Consider the following 23,722-nt stretch of genomic DNA (forward strand, 5'->3'; position numbering starts at 1 on the left):
GGACTTGTGTTTGGATTAGCAGGCCAGAACTTGGGCTCTCCTCCACATTTCTCTAAAAATTTCCAAAAAGGGAGAGAAAAAAATGTAATTTGCAAGCAATTTCCCTGTGTACACATACTTCTATTTTTCTTTAAGTGAGAAGGTTTTCATAGTTGAAGCATTAATGGGAGATTGGTTCTGAGACATTAATGACCAGCTAGACAAGTAAAGTGTGCATGGTGAGTTACTGACCATGAAATCGTAAAAACAGAGAGAAATTGTTGAAAAGTTTAGGTGCCAAATTGCTTGTTGCTATGGCTACTCTGTTCTGTTTGCAACACTGGCTTTTTCCAGCATGGTTACCAGTAAAAAAGGCAGGAGGGATTGCATGCAAATGGTGCTCTATGGTGCAAAATCTCAATTTCTGGGCTGAGAGGAACAAGATTTGCTTGTGACTGCCGAGTGTGCTGACAGGATTGGCCTCACACCTCTGCTGGTCTGGGAGCACAAGAACTTGCAGCTGGTGGGGAGGGGAATCCTCCCTTTTGGGAGAGGTTTTAGCCTCTCTTTCTGGCTTCCTGATGTGCTATCAAACAAACCTTTTAAATGTATTTATTTGCCTTGCACGTTTGTGATCCTGACATAGTTCTAAACTCTTGGATGACTCTATGTGTTCCTGTGTATACGTGTCTGCGTTTCAGAGCTTAACCATTCCTCTTGCTGTTTGTGTGGGACAAGGAATACAGCGCCTTCGTGCTTGCTGCTGTATAAGTCAAATGTCATTGCCAAAACTTTGTTTTCTCAGCTTCTTTTATTCCTTTCCCACTTTTAAAGCCTCCCGAGTTTCAACCAAGTAGTGAAATGTGGTCCTGTGTTTTCTAACTTCTATCCCAAAGATGTTTTCAAACAGCCACCACACACATTAGGAGCTCTGTGCTTTCTGTCAGATGCTGTCTTTGGCTGCTATAATTTGCATTTTTCTGTTGACTTTCTACAAAACCTACACTGATGTGCCGCAGCTGAGAATCTGCTCTCTGTTAATCAATGCTATGTGCGCTAAATAAATACTGCAAGAATGTCCTGACACTGCAAATAGTGCTGCGTACCAGCCCTGCTGTAATACCTGGATATATCATGGTAAACTAAAAACTTGTTGTCCTTTCCTGTGCTTATCCATTGGGACCTAACTTTTGTGTGTTGTTCAGTTGCTTCTTTTTGTCTCATTATGTCACATTAACACTTCAAGGCTAATCTTTGCTTATTCTATTTCCCTAACTTTTGTCTCAGTCATTTAGTTGTTTGGTATACATGCTGTCCTGTAAAGGTCTCTTGCTTTGTAATTTAAGAGGATTCTCCTGTGGGGTATTTGTGATTGTCTGTGTGGTTGTTCCCAAGACTGTGAAAGTGGAAAACAGCGCCAAACGTGCCCTCATGCTGTGATGCTGTGAAGCAGCTGCACACGAAAAGCATGTGAGAGGCCTGGCCCTCTGCACTGCATTTCCATGGTGCAGTTGTGAAGGACGTGTGCCTTTCCATGTTTGCTTTCTGCTAGCTGCAGTGAGCAGAATGAAAGAGATGTGCATCACATCACTGCCACCCCTTCCCCAGGCCCCTGGTCCTCACTTTCTGTGTTTGTTTCATGACTTAATGCCAAAGAGCACCTAAGGTCTTCTTGGCAGATGATTGTTATTTGGAAATACTGCTGCTGGAATCTCTTTCATTTCTTAGGCTTCTTCAGTCTGTAGTGAAGGAACAGGAATGTCTCAGGGTTCAGTACTGAAGAGAAGCAACTACTATCTCTGAAGTCTCAAACTGGTGTGGACCCACTGACCTCTCTGTAAAGAAACCTTCACTGAAACACTGAAACAGTGAAGGAAGATCAATAGCATCAGTGGGAGACATCGTAAAAAAAATTTTCTTATACCCAGTCTAAATCTCCTTTATTTTAGTTTGAAACCTCTTCCCCTTGTCCTGTCACCACAGATCCTGCTAAAGAGTTCATCCCCTTCTTTCTTACAGCCCCCCTTTAGATACTGAAAGGCCACTATCAGGTCTCCCTGGAGCCTTCTCTTCTCCAGGCTGAACAACTCCAGCTCTCTCAGCCAAAATACTACATTGTGATGTATGTTACACTTCTTGCTTTTGCTTCTCTGTCTTTTGGATAGGGTATCTTTTTTACTTTGGCAGGGAAATGTGGGAGTTAGGATGAGTAATGCATAAAGACTGTATTGAACACACTGGAGCTGTTGCTGATATGTGTCTGCAATTAATAGGACAGCTTGCTTTTCTGACAGCCCCTTTCCATTAGGAAGGATACCATTAGTGGTGCCCTGTCATCTGACCCCACCTAGTTAGTTTTATCTGCACCAATAGGCAAGGGAGAGGCCATTAAGATACTATATATTGCCCACTGGAATTTCTCAGGTTAGTAAAGGTGTGCATGCCTGCTAGCATCTTAAGTAAGCAGGGCTATGAGAGTTGACAGGTCATGTTTCACATTAGAAATATTCCTTTTGAGGCTGGCAAATTGCACAAAGTGCAGCACCCTTTGGGACACTAAGGAGGATGTTATTCTAACTTAATACATTCACCATCAGTCATGTATAAACCAGAGCATTTGCCAGGGCTGGGTTGCTGGGTTTTCTTCTCAATGTCCTTTTGGGCAGCTCAGCCTGTGTACTCAGACACTGAAATGAAGTGAGGAAAAAGGATGCTTTTCCTAAGCTGTGTTTGCCACCTGGCTTTTCATTCATGATTCCAGCATGAGCCATCCCCCTGGCACCAATCTGTGTGCCCATACTCCTCCCTGCTGAGCCACCCAATGCCAGCATCCAGCTGGTAGAGCTGCTAGGCACTCGGAATGAGCCTGGGTAAAATGCCATGGAGCTGTATTAAAACTTGCAGTCTTATGTCTTTTAGTTCATACTGTAAATGGCTAGCCAGTGGGGCATTGGTATGGGTAGTTGGTGTCTCCAGAGGAAAATTTCCATCAGTGGTTTGCTGTTTCAGGCAGGAAGGAAAGTGGTAAAGCAGACAAGTCAGTTGCTGATATTGGATTATTATCCAACCCTCTTTTCAGAGCTAATGTGTTACGCACAAAATGTTCAGTGGAACAGCTTGTATCTTCTGTGCAATACTGTTTTTCTTATTTTTATCTAGAATGTTTAGTGCTTCATTCATCATAGGATCCAGTGGGACGCAAGAGCTGTTATATTCAAAACTTAATCAGTGGGCATCATTGATAATCTAGCTAATGTCAAGCTAAATGTTTTTATCTTTGTTAAGATTTAAACTCCATGTTTATCTGAATAGAAATTTCTGTAAGCTTTCAGAAGCAAGTATATATGTGGGAAAAAAGTGAGCCTAAATGAGAGCTGCTCGATTATCTTCTAGCTACTCTGTGTGCATGTTCAGTTGTATGTACAAAGTATGTATTATACCTCTTATTATATTAAAAAGTATACTGATACACAAACCAACTTGGATAGACAAGTACTGGGACTAGGTTTCCTGTGCATCAGGAATAGATTTCCCATGCATCTTTAAAGTGTAAACTTTATTAAAATAATTAAAAAACAGGAAAAAAAAAGAAAGAAAAAAAAAAAAAAGCTTTTCTGGTTCTCATGAGCAAAAGAAACTCTACTACACAAATGTTTTTGTATTCTAAATAAAAACAATCGGATACAAAAACTCTATATTCTGATTTTAAGTTTCAGTAGAAGGGGAAAAAAAAATAATCTGCAGTGTTTGAAAGCCAAATATTTCAGCAGTGAGTGGAGACAGGACAAGGGGAAACGGCCAGAAACTGGAGCATAGGAAGTTCCACACAAATGTGCGCAAGAACTTCTTTACAGTGAGGGTGACAGAGCACTGGAACAGGCTGCCCAGGGGGCTTGTGGAGTCTCCTTCTCTGGAGATATTCAAGACCCTCCTGGACGCCTACCTGTGTGACGTGGTGTAGGGAGCCTGCTTTGGCAGGGGGGTTGGACTCCATGATCTCTAGAGGTCCCTTCCAACCCCTACAATTCTGTGATTCTGTGATTGAATCATTTATTGGGTAATAATTCAGAAAGCGATATGGCCTGTCAACAAAAGTTAAAGTAGTTTAGTTTTATGCCCTTTAGACCTTATAAACGTGAATGCATTTTACCCACAAATGTCCTGTTGCCACTCTTTAATTTTAATTGATTTCAATAGCTCATGCTACTAAAAATGCAAAGAAGAGGTGGAGTTCAGAAACAGAAATTTTATTATTTTCCAACTCTTACATTTACATTAATAGCCTCGGGCATTATTGCCAACAAAAATCATCTGATTTTTCTTTAAGTATATGGATTTTTACAAGCAAAAGAAATAGAGATGAGAATTTCTTGTGTGGTCGTCCTTACGGTGTGCTTTTTTAGCAAAGAATCCTCAGCTGTGTTACCAAGATGGCAGCTGTCAACAGAGACATGCTACCATAGGCACTGTCATTTTGGGTTGAAGAGCAAGGAATCTATGTGCATGATAATTTTCTTCAGCTTTTCTTTTTTCCCCCATTTTATGCTCAGTTCTGTTTCAAAGTGTCCTGCAGTCAGCCTGTGGTTTGCCTTTAATTTTATGGTTTACTGAGGTAAAGAAGCTCTGTCTCTGCCTCTGTCTTTTCTGAGGCTGGAAAAGATGACTTGTACCTGGCAGACCACTTGATGTGCCATGCAAGGAAGACAGTCCAAACACCCTGATTCCCACTGCTTGCCATACTATATGATATGTGATTGTTTATTCAATAGTAACTAAAAAAAAGTGCTTGCAGATTTCCCCCTCCAATTCCAATTGAGCTTACATCTTAAAACATAACATACATTTTGTAAATGAAGCTGTGTAAGTTTTTAGAAATTATTCTGTGTACAAAATTAAAAACATACTTTTTTTTTTTTTTTTTTTTTTTCAATTACTACATCGTTTCCCACTGAGAGGAGAGGATTCCTATCCATTTAACCAACACTTTTGCTCATTTCAAATGTGAAAAACTAATTTTAACTATTTACATACATCTTATTGTGAGCTCTCTGGAAACAGTTTTGGAGATGCACAGAGATTTGACCACTGCAGGAAACAGAAAGAAACTGGTTTTATCAATGGGATTTTTGCTGAACTGTGATGGTTTCTCTTAGAAATTCAAGATGCAATTGGCCCAATCTGGAAGTTTTGAGATGCAAAGAAAGCATAAACCTGCAGTGAAACAAGTTAACAAGTTATTGTGCACAGGGAGAATGTTCTTTTGAAAGGTATAATCTTAAAATACTTTTCTCCAAACTGAAAAAAAAAAAAAAGCTGAAACTCTTTCTATAATCAAGTCAGAAGAATATGACAATCCCATCAGTAAGTCTGGGAAAACTTCGGCCTTTTCAGATTGTATTTATTACATCTCCAGTTGTTACCATCTGCTGGCTCTGGCTCTCGGGTTCTTTCAAGGCAACTGTTAAACATATGCAGGGGAGAACCTGAGTCATTACTGCCTGGGAGAACATAGGAAGTATGTAGTTTTATAAGTCTATTAGCATGCTGAATTTCTGTAGTGTCGCTGTGTAAATATGCTTTCTCATTTAAATACTGTGGGTTGTGGGAAGGAAGATGAGATATTAGAACATGCAGGGATGGGATTCTCAGTGTGAACAGTCAGCATCTTGCTAAAATATTGGAAAAGAGACACTGGTATAAGCAAATTGTTACAAAGCAATTTTGTTTAAATCAATTTTTTATGAAAAAAGTCCTTCGGGTTCTTGGAATTAAGATGAAGGTCATCATGGAAGCCTACAAAATAAACGTTGCAGTGTAATTTTTTGTTTTAGGGTCTTAGCTTAGTATTTGGCTGAATCTCCCCCTTTTAGCCTCTAGCTGCTGCAGTGGGTGACATCTAAAGATGTTGTGTCCTATTTGCTAGCCCTCTGCAGCTTCCTTGGCTGTCCTTGTTGGACAGCTAAAACAGCAATAAATGCTTGTGCTTTAGCATCTTAATCTGTACTGAAGACTTGTTTTCTAACCCTTTCCACCACAAGAAATAGCATACATAGGCTAAAATATTGGTCCCTATGAAGGCTCTAGTGGAACTGTTAAGTATTCTGCACAAGCTTCAGAGCCAGTGAGTTGGAAGTGATTTTGAAGGGTTATCTCTACTCTAGATCTGGAGCCATTATGCCTACTGCATTCATCCTTAAGTATCCTCAAGTAGTGGGTCTTTTTCATCCCCTTCAGACAGTGCTTTTCCTCTTTTCTGTATTGAAAAGGAATTTATTCCTTCTCTTAATAGATATTAAATTGTTCCCTTTGCAATTTAACCGTAGCTTTTTCCTGTCACTATTGCATGGAAAACGAAACTGCTCCATCACAGCAGTTGTTATTTAAGCTGAACATTGTTGTGAAGACTGATCTCACTTTCCGCCCACTTACTGTTTGGCAGGCTTCTGGCCATTCTTGCTGAATATAACTGATCTCTCCAGCTGCCCTAACTCACCTGAAAAGACAGCATCCAAATCACAGAATCACAGGGGCTGGAAGGGACCTCTGGAGATCACCCAGCCCAGCCCCCTGCTGAAGCAGGTTCCCTACAGTAGGTTACACAGGAAAATGCTCAGGCAGGTTTTGAATATCTCCAGAGAAGGAGACTCCACAGACTCTATGGGCAGGGCTCAATCTGTATGTAATGCACCTGGTTGACACCAGGAAGATTGCTCCAAACTGCGTGTTTTAGACACTGCACTTTCCAGCTGTATGGTACTTCACATTTCACTTTGTGTTGTTCAGTGTGCTAGATAAGCTTTTCTGCTTGACTGCTATTTTTCATACCTTAATGAAGCCGCATATTCCTGTGCTTCTCACAAATCCACGCTAAGTAGCTCAAGTGGATAAACACCTCAGGTGATTTAAAATATCTAATTGAGCTAAAACCAACCAACAAACAAACATGACAGCTTGTAAAACTAACAGCCTGACTAAATAAAGTAAATGCCTTGCAGACTAACCTGGTGCTTGCCAAGTTTTGTGCCTGTTAGCATATCGTTTACCATATTGTTATATGAAGCTTAACAAGGGGATTTCATCCCTCCTAGTCATTCCCACTTCTATGACTGTCCTTCTGTCAACTAGTCATTTGAGTTGAAAAGGACTCTCAAAGGCCATCTGGTTCAACTCCACTGCAATGAACAGGGACACCTACAGCTACATTGGGTTGCTCAAAGCCCCATCCAGCCTGCCCTGGGATGGGGCACCCACCACCACTCTAGGCAACCTGTGCCAGTGCCTCACTATGCTTACTGTAAAAACTTTTTACTTATATCCAGTGTAAATGCTTCCTCCCACTTCTTGTGTTTGTGGATTGTAATAGGTTTGCTCTATTCCACCATCCATTTCATTAGTAAAATCTGGGCAGCAGGATGCCACTGAGAAAACCCCACAAAACACAGCCTTCTTTGCTAGCAGTAAGACTCAGATACCCCTTCTGTTTGGGCTTCACTCTTGCCATTGGAAGTGACACCCTGGTTACCTGGGTTGGCTCATACTGCTCACTTCTGGGAGCTGAACTTCTAGAAACAGAAGATGGAGCTGCGTTTTATACCCATTCTGCATCTGAATAGCAAAGGGAGGTGTTATCTGGAGATGAGTGGGAAGTAAAGTCTCATCCTTTTGTCAGATGGGAATTTCTTCAGTCTCTAGAGAGCTTAATGCACAGACTTTATGCTAATCATACGGGGTTTATTTGCAAGCTTTCCTATTGTTTTTCAATATCAAGCAGTTCTTGTGAAATAAATGTCATGATAAGATAGTACTTGTTTTGGGGAAAAAAAAGAAAAGAAAAGAAAAGAAAAGAAAGAAAAGCCTTGCAATCAGACAATTTTGCAAATATCTCAGTTCTCATTAAATATTAAAATAATAATAATAATAATAATAGGCTCGTAGTTTTGTTTTGAGAAATTGTTGTTAAAAAGCTGGAAGATGATTTGTCTCCTTTTTGGCCCCACTTTGTGAGTTTGGATCTTGTTGATCATTTAACACTCCCATATCACAGCATCAAGTAGTGTGATGTCATATGCAAAGTGTGAAAAAGTTCTCTGCAGGATTTTGCAGTATTTACATAAGAAAATGGCTGCATGTTAAATAGGATGGTTATTTTCTGCCTCCACAAGTTGAGTACTTCAAACACCGAATAATAACAGCTTATTATTTCTTCTCTTTTGGATTACTGAAGCATAAAATTTGGCCTTTCAAAATACTAAATATCACCATTGATTTGTTTAAATGTATTTGAGTTATCATGAGAAAATGAGGAGAAATGGTGCCAAAGATCTTTGATTTAAAAACATATTTCTGCCTGTTTTTGACATATTGATTTTATCCAGTAAAGATTTACAGAAATCGAGGAGCTGAGATTAAACAAGCCTCAAGTGGGAGATTTTTCATGGTTTTAAATTCAGGGGTGGGCAGAGATCAGACAGTAGTATACTAAGATTTGTCTACATGGTATGATTTTTGTCCAAAGCTGATCTGAGCTTGGGTTCCCATCATAGGGGAAAAACTGGCATCCAAAATAAAGTACAGACATTAGTCACTGGGTGTGATGGTTTCTGAAGGGGAGGGGGTTCAGGTTAGATATTAGAAAAAAATTAATCTCAAAAACAATGATGAGGCATTGGAAAAGGTTGCCCAGGGAGGTGGTGGAGTCACTGTCCCTGGAGGCATTCAAAAACTGTGCAGATGTGGCACTGAGGGACATGGTTAGGGCATGGTGGGGATGAGTTGAGGTTGGTCTCAATGATCTTTGTGGGCTTTTCCAACCTGTAATTCTGTGATTCTATCTCCCATAGTGGGGAGTAGAGCCTGCAAGGCAGAGGGGGAAAACTTCTGCTATGGAGAACCCCTGAGAATGCTTGGATAGGGAAGAAATTTACTTTGATCTCTTTACTCATCAGGACTAAATAAATAATAAAACTCATTGGGGATCATTGCAAATTCAGTTCTACATGAAATGAAACTCAAATTTGGGGTGCAGTCATCTGGCTTGAGGGGACCTTTGCAATTTGCTTGCATGCAGCTGTGGCAGACATGGCTCAGACTACAAGGGGCTCACTGCAGTGGGCTGCTTTCAACTAGCACAGTGTTTCCAGTGTATGCAAAGTAGTCACTATAGAGAACATGAGAACTGGGGAAAATGAGATGTAAAAAATTATTTTCCTCTGGTAAAAATAGCAAAATCTATTTTAGATTTCATATAACGGTATTTAATAGTCTGTACATTTGGTGTGAAAATGATCTTTTTACTGTACTAATGTCAACACTTGAAATCCAATATGAAAATCATACTTAATGTATAAAAAGCTTTAAGCTGGTTATTTTGGAAACTCTTCTGCTTCTTTCCTCCCTAACACAATGTAATTTGCTATTTGCTTTCAACTTTTAATGAGTAAAATAAATTTTATTTCCAAGAGATTTTTAGTTTTCAATCAAAGTAAGCACATTCACAGACTTGTACAGTATAAAATCTAATTTAATAATTTCAGGGACACCTAGAATAGCTAGCATCTGTCTTTTCAGAAGATGGAAGGACATATTTTTATTTGATTCTGGCTTTGTAAAGAGCCTCGGAAAAATCCTCTTTATATTTTACTTTCCCTCTAAAGCTTTCCAAGGGCATTTTGTTTATATTTTGTGTTGCTGGGGACCCTGTTTGCTTTCTGTATAGGAACTTCTGAATCACGGCCTGAACCTCTGATTAACCACATGAGGCAAGCAATAAGTCAGCCCTGGGAGCACAGGGGAAGGCAATTCACCTGTGCTACCGGAAAGGGTGGAGCCTAGCTCCACCTCTCCTAGACCCCATTTAAGAGCTGACTACAAGTGGGGAGGGGTCTCTTTTGGAGGCTGCTCCTTGTGGAGACTTTCAGTGAACCCAAGATAAGGGTAAACTCCATCCATTCTCCCTTAGCCTAACTCTTCTGTATATTTCCTAATTATAACATCAGTATATTCACTGATTGCATACCTTGCCCAATGCTAGCATATGATGTTGGCATTTAGCGTAGTGCTTCCTAAAGCGGCCTCCATGTTTTCCTGATTTTTGTATCAACTCATTGAAAATCTGAATCTCAGAATTTTGACAATGCTTTAAGAATCATGAGGAATAAAATGTAAAACAAACAGAAAATGCATTCCTGCCTATAGTCTTTGGTCACCTACTCAAAGGAGAACATGAGCAGAAGGAGAGATTTAATGTTTCACTCAGATCTGGTGCTTCTAATACCACTGCCTGGGCACCATGCATGTTCCTGAAAATTGCTATTCCCCAGGACACCGAGGGTGAGGTGGAGTTGCCAAGAGTAACCAGATGAACAAATAAAAGCAGGTCCCTTCAGAATGGTGGAGAATTAGCTACCTACATAGGTAACAACTACTTTCCACATGCCATGATCTGTAGTGCTTCTTGAGAACAGACAGGAAACATCAGGGTGCCTGAGGAAGAGCAGGTAAAATGCTGTACTGGGTGAGATGGAGGCAAGAGGCTCAAGACTAGAAAATGATGGTGTTATGAATCTTTTCCCTGATTAGAAAGGCTATTTTAAGAACATATTGGCTTGATAGTAACACTTTTCTCTTAAAATAAAATCTACTGTAAACATAATCATGCTGTGTTTGCCTTTGGTTCACAGCTTAGCGTGCTGTGCAGGTGATTCACATGAATGTTCTTTATGTTGGGACCATGTTCCAGTGAGCTGTGCCATCTCATCAAACTATTTCCTCAGCCCAAGTTATCCTCCAAGGGTTAGAATCCAGCATAACTTCATGATGAGGTCATAAACCTTCTCACAGTTCTCCCTTAATTCATGTCTTTGGAAACCATGAGTAGAGGCACCTGGTGAGACATTTTCTTCAGGTGGCTTACTCATTTGTGCCATACTGAAATGGAGTAGATATTTTAAAAGATGAAGTCATAAGCTTGTTTCTTGTTTTGTCCTTTTTATTAGTATTATTTCTTCAGCCTGTAGTTGTTCATATTCAGCAGTTGTTGTAGCTAGCTCTATTATAAATGGTCAAAAGTATATAGCTGGCCATGTGCTTTACTGTATTTCAGAGTACATGGAGAACATTTTCTGAGTCCCATTATGTAAATTGTAGCCATCAGCTTTTATTTCATTACCAGTAGTTGTGCTGACATGGAGCCCCTCACAACATTAATGTAAACAGATAAAAAAAGAAAAAGCCCTTTTGTCCATTCCTACCTTCTTCTGTACTTTCTCATAAGGAAATTAAATGTAGAATGTTCTTATTTTTTCACATAGTTTTTAAATAAATGCATCATGTAGTACACACTGAACTTGGTCAATTTCTTCACCTTTCTACTTCAAAAAAAAAAAAAACAAAAAAAAACCCTAATCCTTGCAGAATTAAGAATTCACTAAGCTTTTGTTGTTTGCTGTTTTGTCTCAAGGACTAACTTTTCCATTCTGCACAGCAGATGTGGGCTCATAAAAAAAAAAAGACCGAATGTCGATTCATGAAGTTCTGTAGCAGACCTTAGACTCTTAGCTATTTGCAGTAAAAAAATAAATACACACCCTGGAAGTGCTTGCTTCTGAAGAGCAGCTGTAGAGTTTTGAGCCTCAAGTTTTGTTTTCAAGTTTCAACAACCTGCCTTGAACAGGGCCTAATAGCATTTTTCTCAGGAAGGGGTAAAAGCATCTCTAGATGGGATGTTCTTCCAACAAGTGGTTTTATTGCTTTTGAAATTAGGTGTACTTTTAGCTACATCACATGGTGAAAAGGAGCTGCCTGACTTACAGGTTGGAGAGAAAAGCTTCCCTTTTGGTTAGTTTTGAATCTTCCACCCAAACTTTCAGATGTTCCCAGTAATGCAAGAGGCAATGATCAACCTTTTTCTTTTTACTTACTGCATGCCTATGCTCCTAACTCTATAGATTTCTTATATCTCTTGTCCATAGGGATCAGGTTTTAAAAAGTTTTACGCTGTTCAGTTGTACCTTGCAAGAAAAGCCTTGCGTACCACCAACAATCCTAGCTGCTCATATCTCTCTACCTGTTCACTGCTTTCTTAGATGAGAAGGCTAGAACAGCATAAACCCTTCAGTATGTGACATATTATAATGTAGTATTTTAATGCCTTATCTTCCTGTATTTACTCAGAATAAAAAGCCAAATATCTCAAGTTCTCTGTTTCTGAGGAAGCCGCTTTGAAATCATTAAAAAATATTCTACAGTTGTGGCTTTGCAGTCCACAGGAGAGTTAATAGGAAGTGTATTATAAGTTGGTTCCCCTTACAGAGATATTTTCCCTCCTTATAACGTGAATTCTCTGATTAGATACCAGGAAAAAGTGCAGTGATGCAGTTACTGAAACAGCCCTCTAATTTTCAGTTACAAGTCATTGGGATATTATTTTTGTGCTCTTAAAAAGAAACATTTTTTACATCTCCAAAGCTTTTGTGAAGTGCTAGTTAGAAGAAGTTTTGCACGAAAAGGGAAACTGGAACATGGGTGCCAGTATGGCTGTGCCAGTGGGCACTGTGAGATGTTCCATCACTCCAAGAGGATGGCAGGGAACTCCCAAATCCCACCGGGCAGGGTGGGAGGAAGGAGTAGGACTCTGCCCTTCTTCACTGAGCCCATCATTTCCTCTCTTCCTCTACTTTCCCCCACCTCCACTTTGCTAGGAATTGTGTTTTTTTGAATGAACAAGGAGCTGTTTTCTGCATACAATCAATTAGCAAGTGGGAAGCATTAATATCCCATTAAAGAAGTAATATTCACTGTAGCATGTTCAGGGATTTAAAATAATTTCAAACGTGTCATTTGTTGCTGTCTATAAAGTAGAAATACGCTGGGTGACTTGTGACATTTTCAGCATTAGACTCCTGTAAGAGGAGCCTTTAGCCCATTGAAATCCCTGATCAACTATGTTTTCCTCTAATTACACTGGTGAGTTCATTTGTGGAAGATAGTAGTCTTAGGATATACTTTAGAAAGAAAATAGAGCACCTTTGAAAATGGCTCTTCCATGTTAAAAATATATGAGCAATTATAAGCAAAAAATATAGCAATGTTTGGTTTGCCATAAGGATACCTTACATAAAACCTGTATTTAGTTAGTTATAATTATTCTCATTAAAATAAATAAATCGCTAGATGAAAATTCATTCTTCTAGTACCCACAAGACGTGAAAATTAATTCTTCATTTTATGTTCCCAAGTAGGTACTGAACTCACTGCTGCAAAGCAAGCAGCTAACTGCTGCATTGATCCAATGGGCTTTCAAGGCACTGTAACCCCTGAGAAAGCAGCTGATTCATTTTTTTAAAACAGGAGGGGAGATTTCTGTCATGTCTTTACAGAATCCAGGTGAATTAGAGGCAAGGTTTCTAACAGGAATTTATTTATGTATGTTGATTTTGTGCAGTATTTCTCAGAGTGAGGGGTTTAGGTCTGATGATGTGGCTTTATTTTTTTCTTTTTTCTTTTTCTTTTTTCTTTTTTCTTTTTTCTTTTTCTTTTTTCTTTTTCCTTTTTTCTTTTTCTTTTTTCTTTTTTCTTTTTTCTTTTTTCTTTTTTCTTTTTTCTTTTCTTTCTGTGGCAGAAGCTTCTCAAGAATCTCAGCAGAACATGGTCACAAGGAGGGAGATACTACTTTTTGCTGAGTCTGCTTATTGTACCTCAACAGCCCAGTGATATCAATAACATAAAACTTTTCTGATCTGTCCCTGTTATTGACCCACTCAAATAAGAGATCATAGGCCATGGTGAAAAGCAGCATTGTGGTCCCCTGTGGATGTCAGCAGACAATGAGGACATAGCAGTCTGTCCTGGCGTTGTCTAGTCATGGAAAGGATTTTGTCTGCATGCCACTATTTTTGTTGTCAGTATGGGAAGTACAGTCAGAAAGAGCAGTTACGATGCTGCATGAATTAAATTGTTCTTTATCTATAGTGGTCTCTACTGCTCAGAGTTAAAAGCTTAAATTTGACATGTTTTAATTAATTCTAGGCATTTCTGTTTCACTTGAACGCCCTGAGCATGCGTGCGTATGAAATTTCCAAGAAATACGCTTCTTCTAACAGTGATACGCAGAATAGTCTGTTATGATAGTGGAACCAGTTCATAGAATCATAGAGTGGCTTGGGTGGAATGGACCTTAAAGATCGTTTAGGTGCAACTCCCTTGCCATGGGCAGAGTTGCTACCCACAAGATCAGTTCTTTTTAAGTATTTCATATTGAAAAGCTGGATTATTAAAAAACCAAAAAGGTAGTACGTTACTTGTTCCTTTTTGTTTCAGTATTGAAATCCGAAGCATTAGTTAGGAAGAAAAATGCACATTTTTTTCTAATGTATAGTAACTGTTTCACTGGACAACAAATTGGATCTACAGTTCCTGCTTCATGACAAGGAAATAAAGATGTGTCTTTCCAAGCTGTTCCCAGTATAAACTGTGTAGGAGGTTTAGTAGATTAAATTCAGCTTTACATGCCATTGCAACCACAGCCTGGCTAATCTCAACTTATGATAGTATGAAAAACTGGGTTGAAAGGAAACTTGCCTTTAGGCATATACCTAAAGCTGCATGTGTTATGAGTACAAAGTGTAATGCAGCAATTAAAGTATCTATATAAGAAATTTGAATAACATTCACAGAATTCCTGAACTGTGTGTTGGGACACTTAACTCCTGATTATATCTTCTATCCTCCAGCCATATTTAAATTATATATGTTACTGTATTTTGTAAGAAACTTAGCTCCTTTTTATCACCTGACCATGATTTTTCAACCACACGCCTTTCTCCCCATTCTAAAAGAACAAAGCATGTTTTTCTTTTTATTCTCATAACAATGGATGTATTTTAAAATTTTCTATAGTCTTACTTATTTTTGTCCCAAATTAGAGGATGTCCTTTGTCTGGGAGCTGCAGTTTATGTTGGTTTATAACAGTAATAACAGAAAGTATTCTGCAAAAATAATTGGTGACTTCTGACAGAGCCAGAGCTCAGTCTTCTCAGCATTGGAGTTGTGGTTTCTCTAGTAAGACCCCAGTAACAAACCAAATGAGTTTTACAGGATTATAAAGAAACCTGTACAGCACAAGAATAACTATGAAATGTATCTACTGTGGGAGGGCATAACATGGGCAGAATTTGTAGGAATATAATATAGTATGAATCAATAATTTGATGATCCAGCTTGGCACATTTGAAAGAACAACCAACACATGTACCTGAAGGCAAGCCAAAAATGGGGCCTCTATGGGTGATTGGCAGTAATTCATTAGGTATTTAGCTAGCAACACTGATATCATCCTTATTTGTCAAGTAAGCTGGAAGTTCATCACTTGAGAAGACCTCCGTAAAGCAACAGTAAATAATACATGAACACTAGTGATATCATTAAAATAAAACCCTTCCTGTCACAGAAACAGCACAGGTAAACAAATGCATGTTCATTAGTAAACTACTTTGACATACCTGTGTTAATTATTACTTTGGCAGAAAGTAGTGAAGAAAAATGATTTAGAAATGTTAGAGAGATGTGTCCACAAGCATCCCGGTCCTTGGCTGCTTGTTTCAGACCTTCACAGAGCATTGAGAATGCTTTGAATGAAGCACTGCCAGTGTGATGGCTGCATACGGTGCTGTCCCCGATTGCAAGGCTTACAGGAGTTTGGAAAAAGTGAGTATAGAGGGCTCATAGATCTTTCTTGCACGTGACATGAACTAGATAGGACTCAGTGTACACATGTAAAGCTTCAGACAAGATCTTGAAGAGAATAATATTATTTTGTTAATAAATACATCACTGGTGTGGTGCTGAAATGTGTAAGGCAACCTTAGAACCTTAGCTATGAATTTTCAGTTCTCTGACTGCTCTTCATTTTAACACTGGTAGGTTTTTGCTTGTTTTGTGTTGAATTGTATGGGTTGTTTTTTTGTTGTTTTTTTTTTGTTTGTTTGGTTTTTGTTTGTTTGTTTGGGTTTTTTTGGTTTTTTTTTTTGTTTTTTTTTTAGTTCATTAGTACTGAGTGGGTAGAGGGTTATTTTGCTATAAATGTAGTCTGTGAAATGTATCCTGGAGGAGCAAGGGTGCATTTGCACCTTTAGAAATACTATGTTGAAAGGGGAAAAAAAATACCCTGCGGATGAGAACCCTGTCATTTCCTGTGCTGCCTTCTGCTTGCCAGGCTGAGAGCAGTGCTCAGGCAGGAACTGCTCACTGCTGGAGGCTATATGTGCTTAGGCATGCCACCTGTCCTCCCTGCTCCCAAGTCCTGCTTTCTCATTGTGGTGCTTTCTTGTACAGTATTTGTGCTCTTGCTGTTCTTTCGTTGTCACTTGTAGCTCAGTGGGGACACAAGGGACACTAAAGGCTATACAGTAGCATTGGGAAAATGAAACTTGCTACTTGTAGATAGCTTATTTCTCTTTTAGCCATGCTTCAAATATTTCCCTTTGCCGCAGTAACTCAAACATCCAGCTGAGTACTGAGTGACTTACATTACTGCCTCCCACATCTAACTTGACTTCTCATGTGACAAATGGCAGATATGATGTTTTGGACTATAGTGCCAGGGGGCTGCACTGATGTGCCATCCCAAGCCTCTGCATGGCACTCTCTCTGTGACACAGGCAGTCCTGAAGGCTCTGGTTGCTTTTCTCTGCTGAGCAAGGAATAGTTTGTAAATCTGCCAGCATTCCTTCAGGGAAGATGAACAACATCTGGCCACATCCCCAGACCTCATAGTATCCCAGTAGCTGCCACTGGACTTACAACATAAGCAGCCAAGTAGCGGTCTATGGTAAATGGGGAATGATGTTTCCATCCTTGTGTTTGCATTCACCCCCTGTTCAGAGGCTGGTAGCTCAAGTGTAGCATTTGCCTTCAAAAGAACTAGACAGACACCAGTTAAGAGCTTCTTGTCAAAGTTCTTTTGCATCTCTTGTGCATGTATAGGCAAATATAGAAATTTGTACACAAAATTGGATACATGTGAAGGAAAGCAAAGAGATTACAAACACAGTTACAGTTTAACTGATTTGCTCTGTAGATAGGAAGTAGGAGGTTTTTTTTCCTAAAAATACAGTGCTTCCTTCAAAAGTTTGCTAACCTGTTATCATTTAACAAAATCCTTCTCTGAAAAGCAAATTTGCCATCAACTTAACCATGTTATAACTAGCATCTTGTATTCACTTTAGACAAAATAAATAATATAAACATTAATAGGAATGTTAATTCATAACAGTGTTCATAGAGAGTATGGTGAAGCACCGGCACGGGCTGCCCAGAGACACTGTGATTGCCCCATCCCTGGAAGTGTTTGAGGTGAGATGGATGGGTTCCTGTACAGCCTGGTTTAGTGCTTGATCTAGTGACTAGCAATCCTGCTGATGGCAGGGAGGTTGGATCTAGTTGATTTTTGAGGTCTCTTCCAACCCAAGCCATTCTATAAGGAAGTGTACTTTCAAGTGGCAGCAGTAAAATGGTATACGCTTTCCTTAAAAAATAATTTTAAAAATGAAGTAAAAATCCTAACTTAAATTATATCTGATTAGTGACTGCTGATGTGCCTTCATTATTTATAAACAGGTCTCAAACAAAGAGAAATAAACAGTTGGTCCACCTTCCACGTCCCTTTCCTTATGTAGAACTTCTTGTGTGGGAGCTATCTTAAGACCTATTGATTGTGACTCAAATATTTCTCTCAAGTGAGAACTTTCTCTTTTCCAATGCTAACATTTCTCTTGAGTACTGAGACATGCTGGCATGGCTAGAGAGGCCTGCAGTGCATCCTTTAGTTTTTTCTTGGGTCAATCCCAGCCTTGAAGTATTCTCTCACACAACTTTTGATAGGTAAAGGCCCCCCATTGTTACAAGCTTGCTCAGACATAAAAGTCTTCACATCTTATGATATTTGCTGAAGATGTATTTGACAATTTACAGCAGGCAGGTTTTTTTTCTCTACAACCCTTCTGAGAACGTCATTTGCCATACATTTCTTCTCATAATACAAGCATAAATTAATTAATACATGCACTTAAGTTTTTTCACAGGGTTGAATTAATTTTTGTATGTGAATGAGAGTTGGGCTTTTTTTCAAAGTGTTTGAAGGTCTCGTGAGTTTCATAAATTGTAGTGTTGATAAGTATCCATCCAAAATCACATTACTTGTTCTTTGTTATTTGTATTTGCTCTCCTTTAAAACAAACTTAGAAAAACTCTACACTGGAAAGGGAACCATGTGCTGGATTTTACTGAAATCATTTCGCTAATGTGTATTTTAGAATGATAAGGAAATATAATGTTTCTACAAAAAAGCAGAATTTCTAAACTCTAGTGTGCCTCTACCTTAACAGAATTATTGTGCAGTTGCTTTCTATAAGAGTAAAAATAATAAGAAAATCTATTTAGAAAACCCCAAGTGTGCCTGTTAATTATATTCACTTTCAGATAAATAGGCTTTTAAATAGGATTTCTTTCAGAAGCAGTCATCTTCAAATGCAAAATGTAGTTGGATTTTAGGTACATAAAAACCATTCTGTCCCACCAGCCAGTGAAGGTAGCATAATTCTTTCATACATCCTTCAACTAGCTACATCAGGACGTATGGAAGAGCAGGGTTGAGATATCTGCTTGGTAGCATCCTAATGAAAATGCCCCTTGTTTATTTCGTAGCTACCTTTTTTTCATGAGGAAAAAAAAAAAAAAAAAAAAGTTTCTTTTGTCCAAATCTGCCTTCTTACAGGAAATCAAACTTCCTGATATTTTAGAGCTGAAGTTTTAGCAACAGCAACCTTGAGACACCTGAATCTCCTGAAGCTGCAGAAGCGACATCTATGAGGCTGCAGGATCCACTTAGTGCCCTTTTCCAAGCAAATCCAAGACTGTTACTTTAAACACTGTGACTGTCAGTGTTATAAAATAGGCTAAAATGTGAAAAGCATTTCCCTTTGCAGTCCGCTGAGCCTCCTTTCTTCACAGCTCAATCAGTCCTACAATGTGCTGGCTTGGGCTTTTGTTTCTCAGGGGTTTGGTTTGGGGTTGGTTTGGGTTTATTTTTCTTTTGTGTTTATTTGTTTGCTTGTTTGTGTTTGTTTCAGTTGTATAATCAAATGTTCCCTATTTAAAATCATAAGTTACATAAAATCGTCTCTTTGCTATTCTTAGGACATAGTTATATAAACTATTTTCCTCTCCCTTGTTCTTCCTCTTCTCCGTCTTAACACACAGAATTCCCAGGAAAGCTAGGAAGTTCAGAAGAGCCTGAACTTCATTTGAGCTCTGCAGCATTGCTCACAGCGTGCCTCTTTGGAAACACATTTTCCAATTGCTGCCGTGGGCAGACTAAATGGCACCAGTGTTTTTACCTGGAATTCTTTCCACCTGGTGCCTTCTTTCACTGAGACAACATCGTTTTTCGCTCTCCTAGACCTTTCCAGATATCCTCAAGAGTAAGAATGACAGAGCTTGGTATTTTCCCTCCTTCTGCATCCCGTCTTTTGAAAAAGTAAATTCCTTAACATGGAATAAACAAATCTCAAGAATTAAATTGGATGTAACTTTTACATCGTTATACTTGGCCTAGTTGAACTCTTTCCCGAAGTGAGGCTTGTTTTTTGTTTCTTTTAACAACAAAATATCCCACAGCTTTTCCTATCCGTGATCTGAAAACAGAGTGGATTTTGAGAATCACGGAAAGTTTCATACTTTGTTACAAATAAGTATAATTCACAGTAAAATAGGGGAAGTGCTGAAACCAGCTGGGCTTTTGAAACTGCCCTGTGTGCAAAGATTGCACAAATACACCAAAAACTCTTTAGTAAACAACTTAGCAACATGCTGTTTATTCCACCTCTCTCTTTTCTTTGCTAACATGAGTCTGCAAAGATTTGTGAGTTTTCAAGTCCTAGCTTTTAGATGTCAGCATGGTTTGAAAGTCACATGATTTCCTACTCAATCTTACCCTTCATCCAAAGTGTCACAGTACAAAACTGCCAGCTAAAATAACAAAAAGAAACAGATTGCCTTGTGCCACCTCTTTTTCTGTTCCATACATAAGCTGCTGGCAGGGTATCTTTCCATGCTCATAGCATGTTTGGTGGTTTTAAGGCACATTCTTTGCTTTCTTTTGTCTCATTCATGTGACCCTTTTTCAGTGTTTCTAATTGAGCTCATGTCTTTAAAGTACAGAGGAAACCAACCCAATCTGGTTAGGATGTGTATTGTTCTCTTGCTTAGTTTATTTTTAATTAGTCTTTGTTCTGTTATGTTTGGTTGCTTTGTGGGTTTTTGTTGTCATTGATATTTTTCCCTCCAAACGTATCTACAAAAAGCATATATGTAACTTTCCACCCTAAATACCTCTTTGGATGGAGCAAGTTGTCATACCGAAATGGTGCCATGTATCTGTTCTCACAAGCATACCTGCATGCATATTAGAAAAGCTCTGTAGTGCTGCAACTGTATGCCAGATTTGCTATTTGCTCTTGTTTGCATGATAGTAATTCAAATATACTAATATGATATGGAAATAATGGCACATCACCGTTCTCTCAACATATTGTATCACTGCTTTATCATATTAGGCTAATACACTGCGAGAGTTGATAGAACCTCTCCATGTCAAATCGGATCCACTTCTCTTGGCACTGAACCGATTGGACTCAAAGGTTGATAAACTTATCATTAGCGAATTGGCACGACGGAGACTCAACTTCAGCCTCTTGCAAGACGCCTAATGGCCTCCATTCAGAAAGTCAATTCTTCTTGAATAACATTGGTGTTTATAAAAGAGACTAGACCTGTTAAAACGTAGACAACCATATGCCTGGATATGGGGCCTCCAGGAAGGTGTCAAGGGCATGGCCACTCTTTTGAAGAATGCACCCTTTCCACAATGGGACTAGGCACAAGGTCAGATCCAGTCTACACGGAGCACATTTGCAGAAAATACTGCCCTGCATGGGAGAACGGAAGGGGAAGAGGGTCTTGACAGGGGAAGGGCTTTGATGTCACTCAGTTTTGTTCTGCAGACCTCGAGGAATTAAAGAGGGATTCGGCTGTGGTAACGCTAAAATCCTGTTGCTTTTACTGAACTGCAGTGAATCCATTCAGGCCAACCAGACAGTTTGTGCCATTTAAGCATCTTTCGCTAATGTGAAGGATGCTACCTTACTGTATCATGCTAAACTAAGTGTATTCTGTCAAGTGAAGGTGTGCACAGACCTTTCAGAGACTTCTATTTCTCTAATGATTTGTAACACATTACCAGAGGGTACACTGACACTGGTTTGGATGATGACGGAGAAGATACCTCATGCTGAGATTTCTTATACTCTGCAGATAAATTCTTCAGTTCCTCTTTATCTTCTAGGAGTTAAACATGTGAGTGATGCTGCCTGGAGAAGCAGGCACAAAGTATTCTCTGTATAACACCCCGACTCCAGAGGGCTGTTTGGGGGCCAGTATTCATCTGGATGTCACTCAAAGTAGATGCAGATATTGTATTTATCATTATGTTCTGAGTCCCCTATGGGTTGATGTTTGCCTCTATCTCTGTGGTTAGAATGTGGATTTTCCTTAATATATTTGGCTAAGGGTGTATTGTAATAATGTTAATGCTAATTACTTGATATTTCATACTATCTTACAGGGAGATACTTTTAAAAATGTATTTTGAAATGTTTTCTTTCTGTTTGCTCAATGTATGGTATTGCATTATGTTAATACCAATAAAATTATATATATATATAGTTATATATATTTCCCTTTTATAAAGAAGTAAATTATGCTTTTTTGCCTCTCAAATGAAATGTGCAGTGAATAAAATACATCATTCTGCCTTACAGCAGGTGACAAAGCTTATAATAGTTTTAATATTCTTTTTTGAAAAATAAAAACTATAGTATGACATAAACTAGTTGGAAATTCATCAAAATGCATGTTGTGTTTCTGCTTAATGGGACTGTCACAAATCAGCCTAAGTATTTATCAATGTTGTTTTGGCATCTTTAATTTTTTCCAATCGAAAAACATACGCTGTATTGCTATTATTGATTACAAAATTGTACTTTCATGATTTCGTGCCTGTTGGCCAAATAGACAAGCCCACTGAGTTTTTATGACTCTCTTGTCTGTAGGAATTGATTTTTAAATTTAATTCAGTGCTTTTTCCGATGCTTGGCAAAGGCAGAATTTATTTTTTATATAAGATTGCCTTTGAAGTACCTGCCTCTGCCAGGGCTGATAAATCACAGCTAAGCACATATAGGTTCTGCAACCTGAAGGATGTAATGTATCATTAAAACTCTGCTGGAATGGCCTGAAACCTGAGCCAGTCCTTCACGTTCTGTCATTAAACTCCATAATTAGGTAGAGATGAAATGTTTTGGAAATGAATTAGAGAAGCAGAAGCAAAGATGTGAATCTAAAGTATCCTTTGGCTGCCATTCTGGGTTACACTGATGGCTTGTTTGCAGCCTGCAGCCACAGGCAAGCATATATCTGCACTAACATGAATTAGATCGTCTTCAGCTTCCTCTTTCTTTTCCCCGCCCTTTCTAACATATTGTATTGAGTATCATTGTTTTGCAGAGGCATTCAAGAGGGCTGTAATTAGCAGTCCCTGGCATTTAATTGTATACCCATTTGTTAAATATTTTTTTTCTGTATGCCTTAAAATAAAGTATAGAAAATGGCAGTAATGTTTCTTTAATGAAGGTATTTGATTTATTAATGAAGTCAGGATTTTTGAAAGTGTTATTTTGGGCTTAATAAAGGAAATAAGCCAGTAACTTCTCAGCTTTGCCATTGTCTGTAAGGGCTGATGGTCACTTCCTTCTTTTCCATTTCTTTTGTGTGCGCGTTCTTCCTAATGGATGGGGAACAGACCTTTCTTCTGTGATGGCTGTTATGCCAGTTTTGAGAGAAAGTTTATGTTAAGGTGCCTGCATGTTCACAAGTTCGTTGGGCATTATGACACATGATGACATGAGTGATGACTGGAAAAGCCACGTGGCATTGCATTTCTCTTGCCATTACTAAACATACAGGCTCAAACTCAAAGGCACCAGGCAGGGACATAACTCTGTTCAGTGTTTACAAGCAGTGGCGATGTGATGGGCATAAAGCAGCTGGTGGGGGTGCTTAAGATATGGCCGTGTTGTACCCTAAATAAATGTGTAAATTGAGGTGCAGATTCATTAGTCTGGGATCTAACCAGTGCAGCTATCACAACCTGTGTAATTATAAATCCCATAATAAATCTGAATATCTGAATAATTAAGATATCTTCTGGGATAGCATCTTCCAGAGTATTTCAGGCCCCCTTCACAAATGCCTCAGGAGCTGCTTCCACAGCCGGCTGCCGTGCAATACGGAGGTAACCAAGCTGGCATTTAAAAGACGCTAGTTCCTGCCCACACTGATTTACCACATTTCTTTCATCTTGAAATTGGAATTTATACTCCTGGGTTTTTTATGCTTTTGAAAATTTCACTCAGTGTTAGATTTTCATCCAAATAAGCAAACATGGGATGTGGCCTGAAGTAGAGTTCATTTTCTCAGTGGATATTGCTCACGAAGAACACTACCCCCTTCGTTCAGGCTTGCTTTCAGGTACCAAGGCCATCAGCTGTGACAGGTATTACCGCTGAGCAAGCATGACTGTTGCTTGATTTTGAGTGGTGAGTAATGTTGCCAGGTCCATAAAAAAAAAAA

The 23,722-nt window shown here is 38.9% G+C and overlaps 1 protein-coding gene and 1 long non-coding RNA gene across 7 annotated transcripts in view; one reads left to right on the forward strand and one right to left on the reverse strand.

Annotated features, from left to right (window-relative positions):
* Positions 1–23,722, forward strand: part of CNKSR2 (connector enhancer of kinase suppressor of Ras 2) — a 196,942-nt gene that overhangs the window by 160,074 nt on the left and 13,146 nt on the right. Inside the window, exon 21 of one of the 6 annotated variants that reach the window (XM_015885375.2) lies at positions 20,590–22,797. The exons of the other annotated variants lie outside the window; for them this stretch is intronic. Within the exon in view, the coding sequence (XP_015740861.1) occupies positions 20,590–20,594 (5 nt within the window). The 3' untranslated portion in view covers positions 20,595–22,797. Of the gene's footprint in view, positions 1–20,589; positions 22,798–23,722 lie in introns of those variants that run through there. 6 annotated transcript variants of the gene reach the window in all.
* LOC116652439 overlaps positions 21,733–23,722 on the reverse strand; it is a 9,373-nt gene continuing 7,383 nt past the window's right edge. Inside the window, exon 2 of the long non-coding RNA XR_004305434.1 lies at positions 21,733–23,674. This is a non-coding gene — a long non-coding RNA (uncharacterized LOC116652439). The remainder of the gene's footprint in view (positions 23,675–23,722) is intronic.

Source organism: Coturnix japonica, chromosome 1, assembly GCF_001577835.2.
Source record: "Coturnix japonica isolate 7356 chromosome 1, Coturnix japonica 2.1, whole genome shotgun sequence".
Classification (NCBI taxonomy): Eukaryota; Metazoa; Chordata; class Aves; order Galliformes; family Phasianidae; genus Coturnix; species Coturnix japonica.